Source organism: Marmota monax, unplaced genomic scaffold (assembly GCF_021218885.2).
Source record: "Marmota monax isolate L192 unplaced genomic scaffold, Marmota_monax_Labrador192_F-V1.1 WCK01_AAM20220418_F8-fsc00008, whole genome shotgun sequence".
NCBI classification, from domain to species: domain Eukaryota; kingdom Metazoa; phylum Chordata; class Mammalia; order Rodentia; family Sciuridae; genus Marmota; species Marmota monax.
The window spans coordinates 7910128-7924739 of NW_026694432.1; the positions used below are offsets into that span (position 1 = coordinate 7910128).

Below are 14612 nucleotides of genomic sequence, written 5' to 3' on the forward strand. Positions count from 1 at the left end.
ATTTTAATCATGAAAGTTCTTACTTTCAGGAGCTGACAGTCTCATTGATGATAATTATAATTCTTTATAGTGCAACTTTGAAAGGCTTCAAATTATAGGACTTTATAACTTCTGTGCTAGAGATATTTATATGCTACTATAGGACCAAGATTTCATTAATTTTAGGAGATAGAGATTGGGAAGAGGGGATTAACCACACTTTCTGTATTGGGAGAGGGAGATGTTTGGTCTGATTCTTGAAGGAAAAGTAGAAGCTACTCATATAAAGTGAGATGGAAAAGGCATTTCAGAAAAGAAGTCTCCTGGGTTCAATCCCTGGTATTAAAAAACAAAACAAAACAACAGGAAAAGATGGCTCTTACTCCTTATCTAATCACTGTTGTTTTTTTAGATAATTTGTACTTGGCATGTTACAAGTAGCATCAGAAGCACTAGTGTTTGGTCACCATCTTCAGTAGGAGGTGGTGAGATGGGTGAGGCTAGAAAGTTTAGAAATATGATACAACTGTGCATATGAAGCAGCATGTTCAATGCCCAATTAAGTTATAATTGCTCTAGCAATTTAGAGAAAGACCAAAATGGCTAATGTGGTTGAAAATCAGTTTAGGTTTAGTTGGGAGAGAGAGAGACATTGAAAGTCAGGATAGGTTTTTCTTGGAGTGTGTGTGTGGACTTGAGGTGATTAACAGGGAGGGGATTGTGAATCTAGGAGGCCAGTAGGAAGCTTTTGGAATGAGGTGAGGTAATGAGGACCTGACATTTCTTAACCAGATTTCCATAACCAGATTCCTCAGCGCTTCCTATGCTGTTTTTAAATTTACCACCATCTGTTCTCTTATACAAGTGGACTTCTGTCATCACCATTCCACTAATAGGTTTCTTGCTAAAGTGACCTGGCTAGGTCTAATGATTATCTTTTGTGTTCTTGCTTCACCCTCAGTACTAACAACACAGGCACTTTTGGTCTCATTACTAACAATATGTAAAATTCAGTAAATCACAAACAAAACAGAAGATCCACTTTTTCAATTTAAACTTGAGACATATTTTATAGTATATTTAAAATTTGTTCTAGCAGAACTGATAAATATAAGCACAACAGATTAATTCTTAGTATGGGACATCTTTGAAGACTAGGGACTTTTTCTTTCCAGGCTATTTAGACCTTAACTTTTCTTCACGACTTATCTGAAATTCTTTCTTTACTCTTTCAAGGCTATTGTCTGCATTGTTCTCTCCCTTTTGTAAACCTTTACAGCATCCAGAGGTTAGCCTTGCTCTTTCATTGAGTTCTTTCTTGTGTCTGACCTTCCTAATTGGACTATAAGTTCCTGGAGGACAGGAATTTTATCATGTTTCCTCTTTGTGTATGTGTTTGTTTTTACATTATTAAGAGCCATCAAGTCTCATTACTGGTACTGGTGGAAGGGAACAGAAGGTAAAGATGATTTTCAGTAGGGGCTATCTGCACTAATTATATCTCAATTTAGAACATGCTTTTATATTAACTTTGAAAATGCACAAAGCTGACTGCTTTATGAATTTCAAAAAAATAAAGCTCTATGCAGTGGAGACTTGATTGAGGCAAATAGGATGACATCATTATATAGTAATAGCCAATGTTTATTGAATGAAATATGAATAATGACAGCAACTACTATTATCACCACCACCAACAGGAACTAATGTTTATTAAATGCTTACTGTTTGCCTGGCATTATTCTAAATACTTTATATCAGTTAGGTACTGTCTTAATTATCATTCTTATTTTACAGAAGAGATATGGTAGGAAAAACTCTGATTTGGGGTGGACATGTAACTTAGTGTCAGAGCACTTGGCACATGCCTAGCACCTACAAGGCCCTGGTTCAATCCCCAGCACTTAAAATGAAAACAAAACAAAATCCCCAAACTTTGGGGCTAGAGATGTAGCTCAGTGGTAGAGTGCTTGCCTAGCATGCGCGAGGCCCTGGGTTCAATCTGCAGTACCCCTCAAAAACAAAATGAACTCTGAATTGAACATCAGGAGATCTGGACTTTGGTTTTAATTCTCCTGTTAATTACCTAAGTGAAATTAAATGAGCCTTTAGCTTCATTGGATATTAGTTTTTCATCTTATAATTGAAGGGATTAGAAACATTCTTTTGACATAGTGTGATTTCTAAGTTATCCTGTCTCCTTATTCTTAGTCCTTATAACTTGCCTCATGCTGGGAACAAGCATTTCTGGTTGATGTTATACAGTAAGATGATAAGTCTTTTTTTTAAGATACTTGAAGTACTCTTTAGGGAAATTTAAAATTCAGGTTTCAAAGAAGTCCATACAGTAGAGAAGAGAGAATTTGAGAAAGGGCAAAACTGGACCAAAATATCAGAAAAGCAAGAGTACAGTAGGACTCTTGACTGGCAATGCAGGTAGACTCCTCATAACTGTTTCTTGATTTATAATTGCTATTGCTTAATCTGGTTTACTTAATAGTATATTACTACCCTCCTAAGGTAGTCTTAGACTAATATTACTAATAACACTTACTGAATATTTTCTCTGTAAATGTGTTATCATATTTAATTTTCAAAGTAATATTTAAACTGTAGGTACTATTATTGATGAGGAAGCTGAGGTTTAGAGATGATTAACATTTTTATGGTCCCACAGCTAGTCACTGTTGAAACCAGTACTTGAATTCTAGTTTTACTGTCTCCAAAACTGTGGTCTTTATCTATTCTATGTTGCTTCCTAGAAGTTCAGATTCTATGTACAGTACCCCAGTTTGCTTTTGCTAGGAGCCATTTGGGATGACAGGTGTATATGGGATTAAACCCGGACTGGCCTTATCCATGCTAGGCAGTCTCTATACCATTGAGCCCCAAATGTTTTTTTTTTGACTGAGGTACTTTAATTTTCTTTTCTTTCTTTTTTTCTTTTCTTTTCCCTCCCTCCCTCCCTTCCTTCCTTCCTTCTTTCTTTTAAATTTTGTTGTCACTAGAAGTCTTTCTTTTTCACTTCTTTTTTTTTATTGTCAGGGTCATTGTTCCTGAATTTGATAATAGAATAGAAGGACTTGTGTATGTTCTGTTGAAAGTTAACAGTTTCAGTGTGAGGTGTCAAAGCTTCCTTTCTGTATTTTCATCTTTAGCTCTTAGAAGAGCTACTCTAAGAAAAGAATTTTGTAGAATATGTGTCAACCTGGCAGACTGTGTTTTGTTTCTTTGAGGGGTAATGGTGTGAATATATTAGCCTTGGAATGAATGTATTAGGATCCAAATCACTGGACATTTGTCCAAGGCTGGCTTTGAGCTTGGAATGCCTTTTTTTTTTTTTTTTAAATGTGATTTAGTCTCTTATATCCTATACTCCCTAACTAACTTCAGTTAGTTTTTACAAACTGGTTCCTTGACTTGTTCTTTTTTTTTAATAACTGCCTGGTACTGCTTATCTTCCTTTTCTCCTACTCATCAGTGTCCTTGACTTTGCATTCCTCTTTTTAGTACACTCCCCCAGCTAGCTTGTCTCCTTGCTGTTCTTGCCTACCCAGCTTTACTTTTCCTGCTTCCCACCTGCTCAACTCTGCCCTCTTTCCTCCATTCAAATTCCTGTGTGTATTTCTCAGTTACTTCTTTGATCTCTTCACTCTATTTTTGGCATTCCTTTGTCTGTATAACTCTCCTAAAATTTGTATAAAAGAAATTGTACAGATTTACCATTTCAAATTTTTAAGGGCATGCAGTGTTTTGGTGTGTAGAAAGCTGGGTTGTAGATGGAAATTTTTCATATCAAGATTCTGTTGCCCTGTTAAAGTAGCAGACATTATTTTTTTAAAGAAAGATCAGCATCAACATCACTTGGTCTGTATATATCGTTTTGTATTTTAAACACTTTAAAACAAGTGTATTATATGTTTTGGAGAGGAAAAAAGTAAGAAAAAAGATTGGAAATGTTGATCCCTTAATATTTGGTTTGGTCATTAACATACTCAATCTTTTTCCTCCAGATTTAACTCAGGCTTTCCCTCACTTTGGAACTCCTAGATTTGTGAATATTGGATTATTTTGAGAAGCAGGGGTTCTTTCCTTGATATTGACTAAGGAGTCTATTTACCTTCAGGATGACATCTGAACTGGAGAGCAGCCTAACATCTATGGACTGGTTACCACAGCTCACCATGAGAGCAGCCATCCAAAAATCTGATGCTACACAAAATGCACATGGAACAGGAATTTCTAAGAAGAATGCACTCCTTGACCCAAATACAACTCTGGACCAGGAAGAAGTCCAACAGCACAAAGATGGGAAACCTCCATACAGTTATGCCAGCCTCATTACATTTGCAATCAATAGCTCTCCCAAAAAGAAAATGACTTTAAGTGAGATTTACCAGTGGATTTGTGATAACTTTCCATATTATAGAGAGGCTGGCAGTGGTTGGAAGGTAAGTATTTTACTTAAATGTACTTTTATGCAATAAGCAATGATAATAGTGTTGACAGCTGTTGAAAATGAAGCTTTGTGGAAGCTCATATAATTGAAGCTGAAGATGATTGCTAGTCATTTTTAGGATGTTAGAAAATTTAAATTTAGGTGGATAAATTTATTTTTGACAAATTGTTACAGCTTTATTATGTTACTGTGTTTATGTAGCATAAAGAGTGATGAGACTGTAGCATTCAGTGGGAAAAAATACTTACAGTTTAGGTAAATTGATGTAAAAACTAATGTAAAAACAACATAGTCCTGTAAATAATAGTATATTCATTATCCACAGTTTTTTAAAAAAAGTCTTTAGTTTGATAGAATTTTAGATTTATGTATGAGTTACAGAAGTACAGAAGGTTCCCCTATATACTTCATTAACTTCCTGTAATGTTAACATTTTACATAATTATAGTATAGTTATCAAAATTAAGAAATTAATGTTGCTGCAGTACTCTTGACCAGATAGTACTGCTGAGTACTGAGTAAATTATAGGCCCTATTAGGATTTCATCAGTTTTCCCACTAATCCCCTTTTATATTTCAGGATCCTGTCTAGAATCCTACATTGTATTTATTCATCATGTCTTCTCAGTGTCTTCCAATTTGTAAATTTTCTCAATCTTTTTTGTCTTTTATGACATGAATATTTTTGAAGAGCTCTTGTCAAATATTTTGTAGAATTTCTCTCAATGTAGATTTGTCTGATATTTTCTCATAATTAGATGGTTGTATTGCATTTGGGGGAAGAATAATGAAGAGGTAATGTGTCCTCTGCATATGAGAGTATTGGATGATGTCAGTCTGTCCTACTATTGTTAATGTTAACAACATTAATGATTCTCTGGTTCAAGTGATATCTGCCAGGTTTCTTCATTATAAAACTACTATTTACCACTTTGTAAATACTTTGAGGGTATGCAGATACTCTTTCTTTATAAACCTTTTCCCATTCATTTAAGCATTCATTGGTAGGTAATAACTGCTGCAATTTTTCCTGTTTCTTGGTGGGGATTTCCTCTTTTCCTCATTTCCTTCTACATTTGTTAATTGATATTTTCAGTAAGAAAGAATTAGTCTTTTTCCTCCTTCTATTTACTTGTTAACTCATTTATTTGTAATACTGTGCACTTATAGCTATTTATTTTGTTTTTTTTTTTTTTTGTGTGTGTGTGTGTGTGTGTTACTGTTATTCAAATTGTTGCAGCTTTGGCCATTGGGAATTCTTAAAGGTTGGCCCCATTCTTTTTGTTTGTTTAGCACTTTCTTCCTTTTTAGCATCACCACCAAATAGATGCTTCAGGATCTTCATGCATCTTTCTTCCCCAGCCCTAGAATTAACCACTTCTTTAAGGAGCATTTTGGTGTATCATCACATTAGTTTCTTAGCTAATTTGTGTTATACAGCAAATAATTTAATTTACTTCCTTTGTCTCTGCACGTTTTATTCATTTTCTTACACAGAAATTATGCAGTTGTCTGCTGTGTGGTAGTGTGGCAGCGGTTTATGGGTTTTATGTCTCCACTGAATGATAGCTGTTTTAGAGTTTCTCATAAGCGTTTCTGCTTCAAAACCTTTGTCTTTTCACTTTACTGTTGTTCAAATTTTGAATATAAGAAAATTTTTTAAAAAGACTTTGAGAAATTAAGTAACTTTGCAGAGTTCTTGGCTAGAGAATGATAAGAGACAAGATTTGGTACCAGACTTTGTAGATTTGACAATTTCATTGCATATGTTTTTAATTAGTACACAGGACCTATGATTTTGCAAAAGCTACACAAATATTTATTGAATTTAATTTGCCACTGGTTCTCAGTATGAAAAGTGATTTGTTAGTAGTCGTTTGAATAGAGTTCACTCTAATAGAATATTTTAGTGGAGGAAATACATGATAAAATTTGACCTAAGAATCAAGGTATCAATCTAAGCAAGCCATCAATTTAAGTAAGGCATCAATCTAAACTCTGTTTTGTTTTTATCACAGGGATGCTGTAGATTCTTTTTTTTTTTTTTTTTTTTAAAGATTTGGGATAAGGAAAAGAGGAGATTTTGATAAACCCATTTGATGATAGAAAAACATCATTGCCAGGGAGTAGAAATGGTCAAAATTTGAATAAGACATCCACTAGGGATTCACGGGTTTTTTTCAGTGGTTGTTGACCTAAATGCCAGCAGATAACAGTCAAGTGGCATAAATGAACAAAGTAAAAATCTATCACCTGAAGAGTGCATATCTAATGTAAAAGGAACAGCTGTTTTCTAGTTACTTGTGGTCTTTAGGACACAAAGTAGATATTTCAGTTCTCTTCTCCCCAAGAAAAGCAATAAATCTGTATTTTTGTGTGTGGTTTTCCCATTTTTAAATGTTCCCAATCAGTTCCTTCTTTGTTAAGTATTCTGCAGTAATCAAATATAAGTCCCTTGTCTGTATTGAGCCTATGGACCACTGATTTGGAATCTCTAATCTAGATAATACCCTAATTTATAATCCTAGCTAATTTATAATCCTTCACTCATTAATTTGGAAAGGATTTATTTACTATGTACTCTTGTGAAGTAGTATTCTAAGGCTTTGGCAAAATTAAGAAGCCTAGCACAGGGCCGCTAAGGGAGTTTATAAACTTTATTGGATGAAGAAGATACACACATGTGTGCACACACACACGTAATTATGATGCTGTATAAAAAGCTCTTTAATAGAGAAATGTGGAGTACAGTGCTATAAATAGTTGACTAATTGGGCACACCTATGTGTAAGCCATAAACATATCCATTTTACATGTGACTGAAGGTTACAACTAAAAGAGTTTATGGGGAGTAGGATGAGGCTCTAAAGTGAATGTACAAAGAACAAATGCTGTGAGAGTAAAAGGAAGGGGCAGTTATTAGAAAGCTATTGGGGGAAGTGAAAATTGAGCTGTGTTTGAAGAAGGATATTTTTAAGAATTCTTAGGAGGGCTGGGATTGTGGGTCGGTGGTAGAGTGCTTGCCTAGCATGTGTGAGGCACTGGGTTCGATTCTCAGCACACATTAAATAAATAAATAAACAAATAAATAAATATTGTATCCACCTGCAGCTAAAAATATTTAAAGAAAAAAAAAGATACTCTTTTTTTCGTAGGAAACACTTGGCTATAGGGGTGCCCTTTTCAGGATGAGCTAGAATATTGAGAGCTTATGCATATATAAATGCCACCTGAATAACTTGGTCTAAATTTTAGGGAATTAAGCATACAAAGTTTGATTATATTTCTCATTAATGTGTCTGACCTCAGTTTCATACTCTTGTAATCTGCCTACTACTTCCTCTTTAGGTATGGAGGAGATAGATTAGGGGAAATGGAAGATAGTTTATACTGATTGAAGATAGGGTAAGAGACAGATTAAAGTGACTGTCACCACCTTTCAAAAAATGTAGAGTCAGTTCACCTAGAGGAGAAAATGCTTCCATGTTCACTAGAAAGGACTCAAGACGTTTCATTTTTTTAGGGCAGATTACATTATTAAAAATAACTCTTTGAATATTTCATAATGAATGATTCTGTAATCTGAACTGGAGGAAAGGAGTTAAAATTGTCTCACCTTACTGGGAAAAGTTAACCTATTAAGTTTTTGAAGTTTGGAGTAATTATAAGAAAAAATACAAAAGCAGTGTGTGGGGGTGTAACTTTTCTTTGGAGGAGAGAAGAAACAATGCATTATACATTTGCTCATTGTTATGTAAAAGAAATTTAGGAATATAAATCAGAACTGTGATAAATATTATATATAGGGAATGGATTCAACTGAAGTGGAAGGAATAGAGAAAGGAATAAGATTTTGAATATAATAACAATTTTGACTTTTGAACTATTTAAATGTTTTATATGTTAATAAAAAGAGATGGAAAAAGAGACTCTAAAATTGAACGAATTAGTAGCATAATCAGATAACATAATCAGATAAAAAAATTGAAGAAACTTTTGACTAGAGCATTTTTCTCTTTTTTCAGTACTAGGATTGAACCAGATGTGTTCTACCTCTGAACTACATTGCCCCCCCCCCCCCTTTTTTTTAATTTCATTCTGAGACAGGACCTCACTAAGTTGCTGAGGCTGGTCTTGATTTGCAATCTTCCTGCCTTAGCCTCCTGAGTCTCTTGAGCTTTTAGGTATGCGCCTCTGTGGCTGGCTGACCAGAATATTCTGATTATATGCCTTCATGGGACATTCTAAGGTCAGAAGGAATTATCGAGAAATGAAGTTAGCAGATTTGTGTTTGATAGTAGTACTTCACTAGAGGCATTGTTTACCTCCAATAACCCAAAGAAAAGAAGTTAGGAAGGAAGAAGTTAGAAAGTTGGAAGCAATACTGGAACTATTTTATATGCATAGTAGGGTAGAACAGAGGAGTATATTTGTTAATTTTGGGGGGATGAACTAGGACACTCACAGTGGGAGTAGAGATAGGTAGACATATAATGGTTGATTGGATTGGAGGTACCAGCTTAAGCCCAAATTTAAAATATATTTCAGTTAGAATGCTTTTAAAATTCAGATTCATGGGCCACAACTCCAGGGATTTTTAGTCAGTTGCTTTGAAGCCTAGGAATTTTCATTAAAATGCATCTCCAGTTTTTTACGAAGCTACTTTTGGAGATGAAATTTTCAAAGCCAAGCAGTGTGTCTTTAAAAAAATATATATGTATATATTATTTAACCTCAGCAAATTTTCTCCAGTCTAACCTTGATCATTCTAATCTCTACTCTCCTGACTTCTTTTCTTGGGGCTATTAGAGATAGAGACTACCCAAGTTGTGAGGTTTGAAGTAATCTTTAATGGGTGGGTGTGTGTGTGTGTGTACACAGATATTCTGGCTTTTGCATCTCTGGGTGTTTTCATTTTCTAAATATGCTTTTGTGGGACTAGAGGTGTGGCTTAGTGGTACAGTGCTATACAAGGTCCCAATTTCATGTAACCTATTTACATTTGGCAGAGAATACAAAATAGAGGATGAACCTCATTAAACAAACTATTGCAAGTGTGATGAAAAGTTCAGGATGATTAAAAAGAGTTTATTGCAAGCTGGGCATTGTAACACATGCCTATAATCCCAGCTATTTGGGAGACTTGAGGCAGGAGAATCACAAGTTTGAGGCCAACCTGGGCAATTTAGTGAGATACTGTCTCAGCATAGAGTAGGATGGCAAGGTATGGCATGGCATAACATAGCGTAGCTGGGGGTAGAGCACTTTTCTAGCATGTTTATGGCACTATTACCACCTTCCTTAAGAAGAAGAAATCACAGTGAGATTTTTCCTAGCCTCTCAATGTCAGAATGGATTCCCCAGAAGAAACTGATGTTTAGACCAAGAGCTGGTTGAAAATTGAGTGGATTCATTTAGCTAAAGAGGAGAAATAAGGCGAAGAGCAGTAATCTTTGCAGATGTAACAATTTAAGGAAGGCCTAAAATGAGAGCAAACATTGAAATGGATGGTGAAGACAACAACGTAAGGTCTTTGGAGGCTTAAGAATTTGGAATTTTATCCCAGTGCAGTGGGAAATCACTGAAAGGTTCTAAGTGAGGAAATAGTATTAAAATTGTATTGTGAAGAAAATACAATACCTTGCAAAGCCTGCAAGGTGGATAGTGCCAGAAGAGGGGAAGAGAGGGGGAAGTGGGACAGCAATTAGGAAGTAAAATAAGTAGATCTAAGAGATTAATGAGATTTTGGATGGATCTATTTTAGATGGTAAGGAAGAAGGAAGATATATGCCTTACAGGTTTCTGATGGGAGCATTTATGTGAATAATAATGTATTCAAACTGAGAAGAGGTAACTGTGAAGAAGATCACATTGGTCATTAAGATTAAGTTTAGTTTTAAACATGTTGAATTTGAGGGGTTTCTGGAGATGTCTACTTGAAAATTGGAAAAATATGTTAGGAACTGAGGAGAAAAATCTGAGTTGGAGATTAAGAGTTTTATGTTACAGATGTTCAATTGAAGCCATGGCTATAGATGATTGAGTGTAGAAATGAAAAAGGACCTAGGGCAGAAACCTGAAATTTTCCAGTATTTAAGCTTTTGGTAGAGTGGAAAGGTCAAAGGGAAGTTCATTCTTCCCCTAATGTTCACACTGAACCATTTACAAAATAATGGTTCTTATTTTCTGATGATATTGATTTGATTTGTTTTTACTTCCATCTTGAACTTTTAAGATGAATAGAAGAACTCCATTTTGTCTGACGGTTTGTTCTTTTCATCTGTCTTCTTTAAGATTTGGATTCAGTATTTATGATTCCATTTTATTTTCACATTTATTTTAATTATTGTATCTCTTTTTAAATTCTTTTTGGATATTTCTCTAGAGTTTACTATATACATCTGCCTGTCTTAGTTTGTTCAGGCTGTTAAAACAAAAAAGCATAGATTGGTGGATTACAAACAACAGTTTATTTCTAAAAGTCCTGGTGACTGGGGAGTCAAAGATTTAGGCACCGCCAGATTTGGTGACTGAAGTTATTGAACTAGTCATAGTGAGGGCCTACCTTTTGATTCATAGATGGCAATCTTCTCATTGTAATCTCACAGAGTGCAAGCAGCAAACAAACTCTGTGGGGACTCTTTTTTTTTTTTTTTTTAATAATAACTGATTCTTTTGATGAAGAAAACATTGACCTAATCATTGCCTACCCCCACCCAGCCCTATCTATAAATACTACCACATTGGGAATTAGATTTCAATATTTAGGGTTTTGAGGGGACAGAATCCTTTGCAATATCTTTAACTTACTATGTTCTACCATCAAATAGGATTAAACTTTATGAACTATATTTTTTCAATCTCTTTGATCCATCCTTTGTCATTGATGTACATTTTACTTTTACATACATTTTGTGTGCTATAATAAATTATTACATTTGTCTTAAAGACATTACAAGTAATAAAAATGTACTTTAAATTTACCATCATTTTTACCATTTCTGGAACTCTTTATTTCATTTTATAGACCTAAGTTTCAATTTGATTTCTTTTGGCTCAAGAATTTCCTTATAACATTTTCAGCAAGCTGGTACTTTAAGCTTTTGTTTGCCTGAAAGTCTTTAATTTGCCTTCATTCTTGAGAGATATTTTTACTGTGTATATAATTGATACTTTTTTTCCTTTGAGTACTTTTTAAGATATCACTCCATTGTTCTGGAGAATTCTGCTGTAATTCTTGTCTTTATTCCTCTATGACATAATCTTATTTCCTGTGACTGCCTTTAAGATGTTTTCTTCATTTTGGTTTTTAGCATTTTAACTACAATGAAGATAAGGGTATGGATTATTTTCTGTCCTTTTTGTGTGTGTTGCTGGTGTTCTAACCTAGGGCTGCGTGCTTGCTAGGTAAACAGTCTACCACAGGGCTACAACTCTAGTTTTGTTGGTGATCTTTAATATATGGCACACTTTACATTCTTTCAGTAGTAGGTTCCTGTTACCTTGTGCTTGGAGTGTGGGCATTGGATGCAGTATGATTTTTTCATTTTTCCATTCTTTGAACTTTGGTATCTCTCCCTACCTTGTTATACATGTGTGGATTTTTAGTGTATTTTGCTTGGTATTTTCTGAAATTCTTGCATGTGTGAGTTGTTGTCTTGTATTATTTTTGGAAGGTTATTCACTGATACTTTTTCAGATATTCCTCTGCCTCACTCTTTTTCCTTTCTCCTTCTGGGATTTGAATTACACGTATTGTTTTACAGTTCTTGAAGGATTCTTTCTCTTTTAAGTCTTTGCATGCATATATGCATGTATGGGCTGGTTTCAGTTTGGATAACGTCTGTTGATCTATCTTCAAGTTCTCCAAACCTTTCTCTAGTTGTGTCCAGCTTACTGATGAACCCATTTTAAGAATTCTTTTCCATTGGCTGGTGCAGTGGCACACACCTGTAATCCCAGTGGCTCAGGAGGTTGAGGTAGGAGGATTGCAAGTTCAAAGCCAGTTTCAGCAACAGTGAGGCATTGAGCAACTCAGTGAGACTCTGTCTCTAAATAAAATACAAAATAGGGCTGGGGATGTGGCTCAGTTATTGAGTGCCTTGAGTTCAATCTCCGGTAGCCCCCCAAAAAAATTCTTTACTATTATTTTGAAGGGGCAGTATTGTGGATTAAACCTAGGATTGCTGAGCAAGCACTGTAACTCCGAGCTACAGTCCCAGCCTGGAATTTTTTATCTTTGATTGGATTTTTTATTTCTGTCATTTATCTTTGTCTCTTTCATATAATTTCACATCTCCTTTGAAATTCCCCATCTCTTTATGCAAGTTGTCCAGTTTTTTCTGCTGGCCCTTTAACGTTAATCCTGATTATTTTAAAGTTTTTGTTTGATAGTTGTAATACCTGAATTATTTCTCAGTTGGGTTTTGTTGGTTGCTTTATCTCTTGATAGTGGGGTTTCCCCTTGCTTTTCTATGCCTTGTACTTTTTGACTCTGTACCAGATACGTGATGTTTAGAAGAATAGTGGACATTTGAAGTAAATAGTATTTGTACTTGTAAATGGACAAGTATCTTTTTTCTCTGGCCTTTAAATTAAAAAAATATATATTTATTTATTTATTTTTAATGTGTGCTGAGGATGAAACCCAGGGCCTCACACATGCTAGATGAGCACTCTACTGCTGAGCCACAACCCCAGCCCTTCTCAGGGGTTTTATATGTTGCAGTGGGGGTCAAGTCAATCTATCCACAGTTGAACTGAATTTGAGTTTTGTTGGTGGTCTTTAATATATGGCACACTTTACATTCTTTCAGTAGTAGGTTCCTGTTACCTTGTGCTTTTAGAGTGTGGGCATTGGATGCAATATGATTTTTTCATTTTTCCATCTCTTTGGACTTTGGCATCTCTCCCTACCTTGTTGTACATGGGGTTCTATCAGTAGAGTGCTGTTTATATTCAGTGCAAAGTTGTGGTTTTTTTTTTGGTAAGAGGCGAGGGTTTTTCTCTGTTTTGTTGGTCCAGCCTCAGTCATACGTAGGCTCTTGAACTTGGGGGTAGGACTTTTTCAGTGCTTCTTTCCCTCAACCAAACTAACCTTGCATTTGTAGTTGCTTTTGAATGGGAGTGTCTCCCACTTCCCCACTTGCAGCAGACCTTTTGCATGGTGTCAATACAGAATGCTGAGCCCAAGGTAGTTTCTATATCACCTCCACAGAAAGGCTTTCCTCCAGTACCAGTAGATCTTTGCTTGTATCTTGGGTTTCCTATTCCTCTCTAGAGACAAAAGTGTTTTGATTCTATTTTCCCCTGAGAAGTAATGAATTTTTGCCAGAGTCCTGTGGTTGAGAGATTTTGCTGCTTCTACTTCAAACTTAGATTTTAGATTTTTTTTTTCCTCTGTAAAAATATATGCAAGGTTGGTAGGTTTTGTAGCTCCCCTACCCCTCACTATTTTGCTATCTTCGGTCACCTCCTTGCTAGTTGTGCCACTAAGGAAGATGTTTTCCAGTCTCTTATCCTACCCTAATGTTTCTAAGGAGCACATGGTAAAGGCTTAAGGAGAAAAGTTTAAGAGTGGGTGGAAATTCTTTGTCTTGAGCCCTTGTTCTAAACTAACTCAGTAGCCTGTGGTTGGCCTTTAGAATTTTAACTAATTTCTTGTTACCTACTTAATGGTGGCCAGATCTTTTTCCCACACCTTGCCAAAGTTGAGGCAGTTTGCACGTCCAGTTCTTCCTTGAATAGCCTTGTCTCTTTTAGGAATGTTTGCTTAGTTGCCTTACAACCTGTGTGATTTTTCAATTTACCCAGTGTTTCTCATTTTTTTGTGAGGGAGCATCATTTGTAGCTGCTTATATACCAAGCAGAGGTAGAATTCCCATTCATAAATTTTAAATTTCTATTTTGGCAATACTGTAGGCTTGAATTTATATTCTCTGTACCTCTTTTAAAACTTTTAACTCACCCCTGTGAGATTATGCCAGAAAATGACCCCAGAAGGTACCATTCTAAGCAGTGGTTAAATACAGTTGGGGCCTCTCTTCACCAAATATGTGGTCATTTGGTAACAACATTATTGGGGAATGGATTTTGGTGCATTTAATTGAGAAGAAAAGAACTTTTGGGTATTTTCTGTGAGAATTATGGTATAGTCCCACTTACTCATGAATAA

General features: G+C 35.3%; 1 protein-coding gene across 6 annotated transcripts in view; it reads left to right on the forward strand.

Annotated features, from left to right (window-relative positions):
* The window catches only part of Foxj3 (forkhead box J3), a 112631-nt gene that overhangs the window by 35085 nt on the left and 62934 nt on the right, over positions 1 to 14612 (forward strand). For 5 of the 6 annotated variants that reach the window (XM_046468890.2, XM_058570835.1, XM_046468892.2 and 2 more), the window contains exon 3: positions 4106 to 4430. In XM_046468890.2, coding sequence (XP_046324846.1) covers positions 4106 to 4430 — 325 coding nt within the window. Of the gene's footprint in view, positions 1 to 3992; positions 4431 to 14612 lie in introns of all 6 variants that reach the window. The other variant, XM_058570836.1, reaches the window with a different exon arrangement.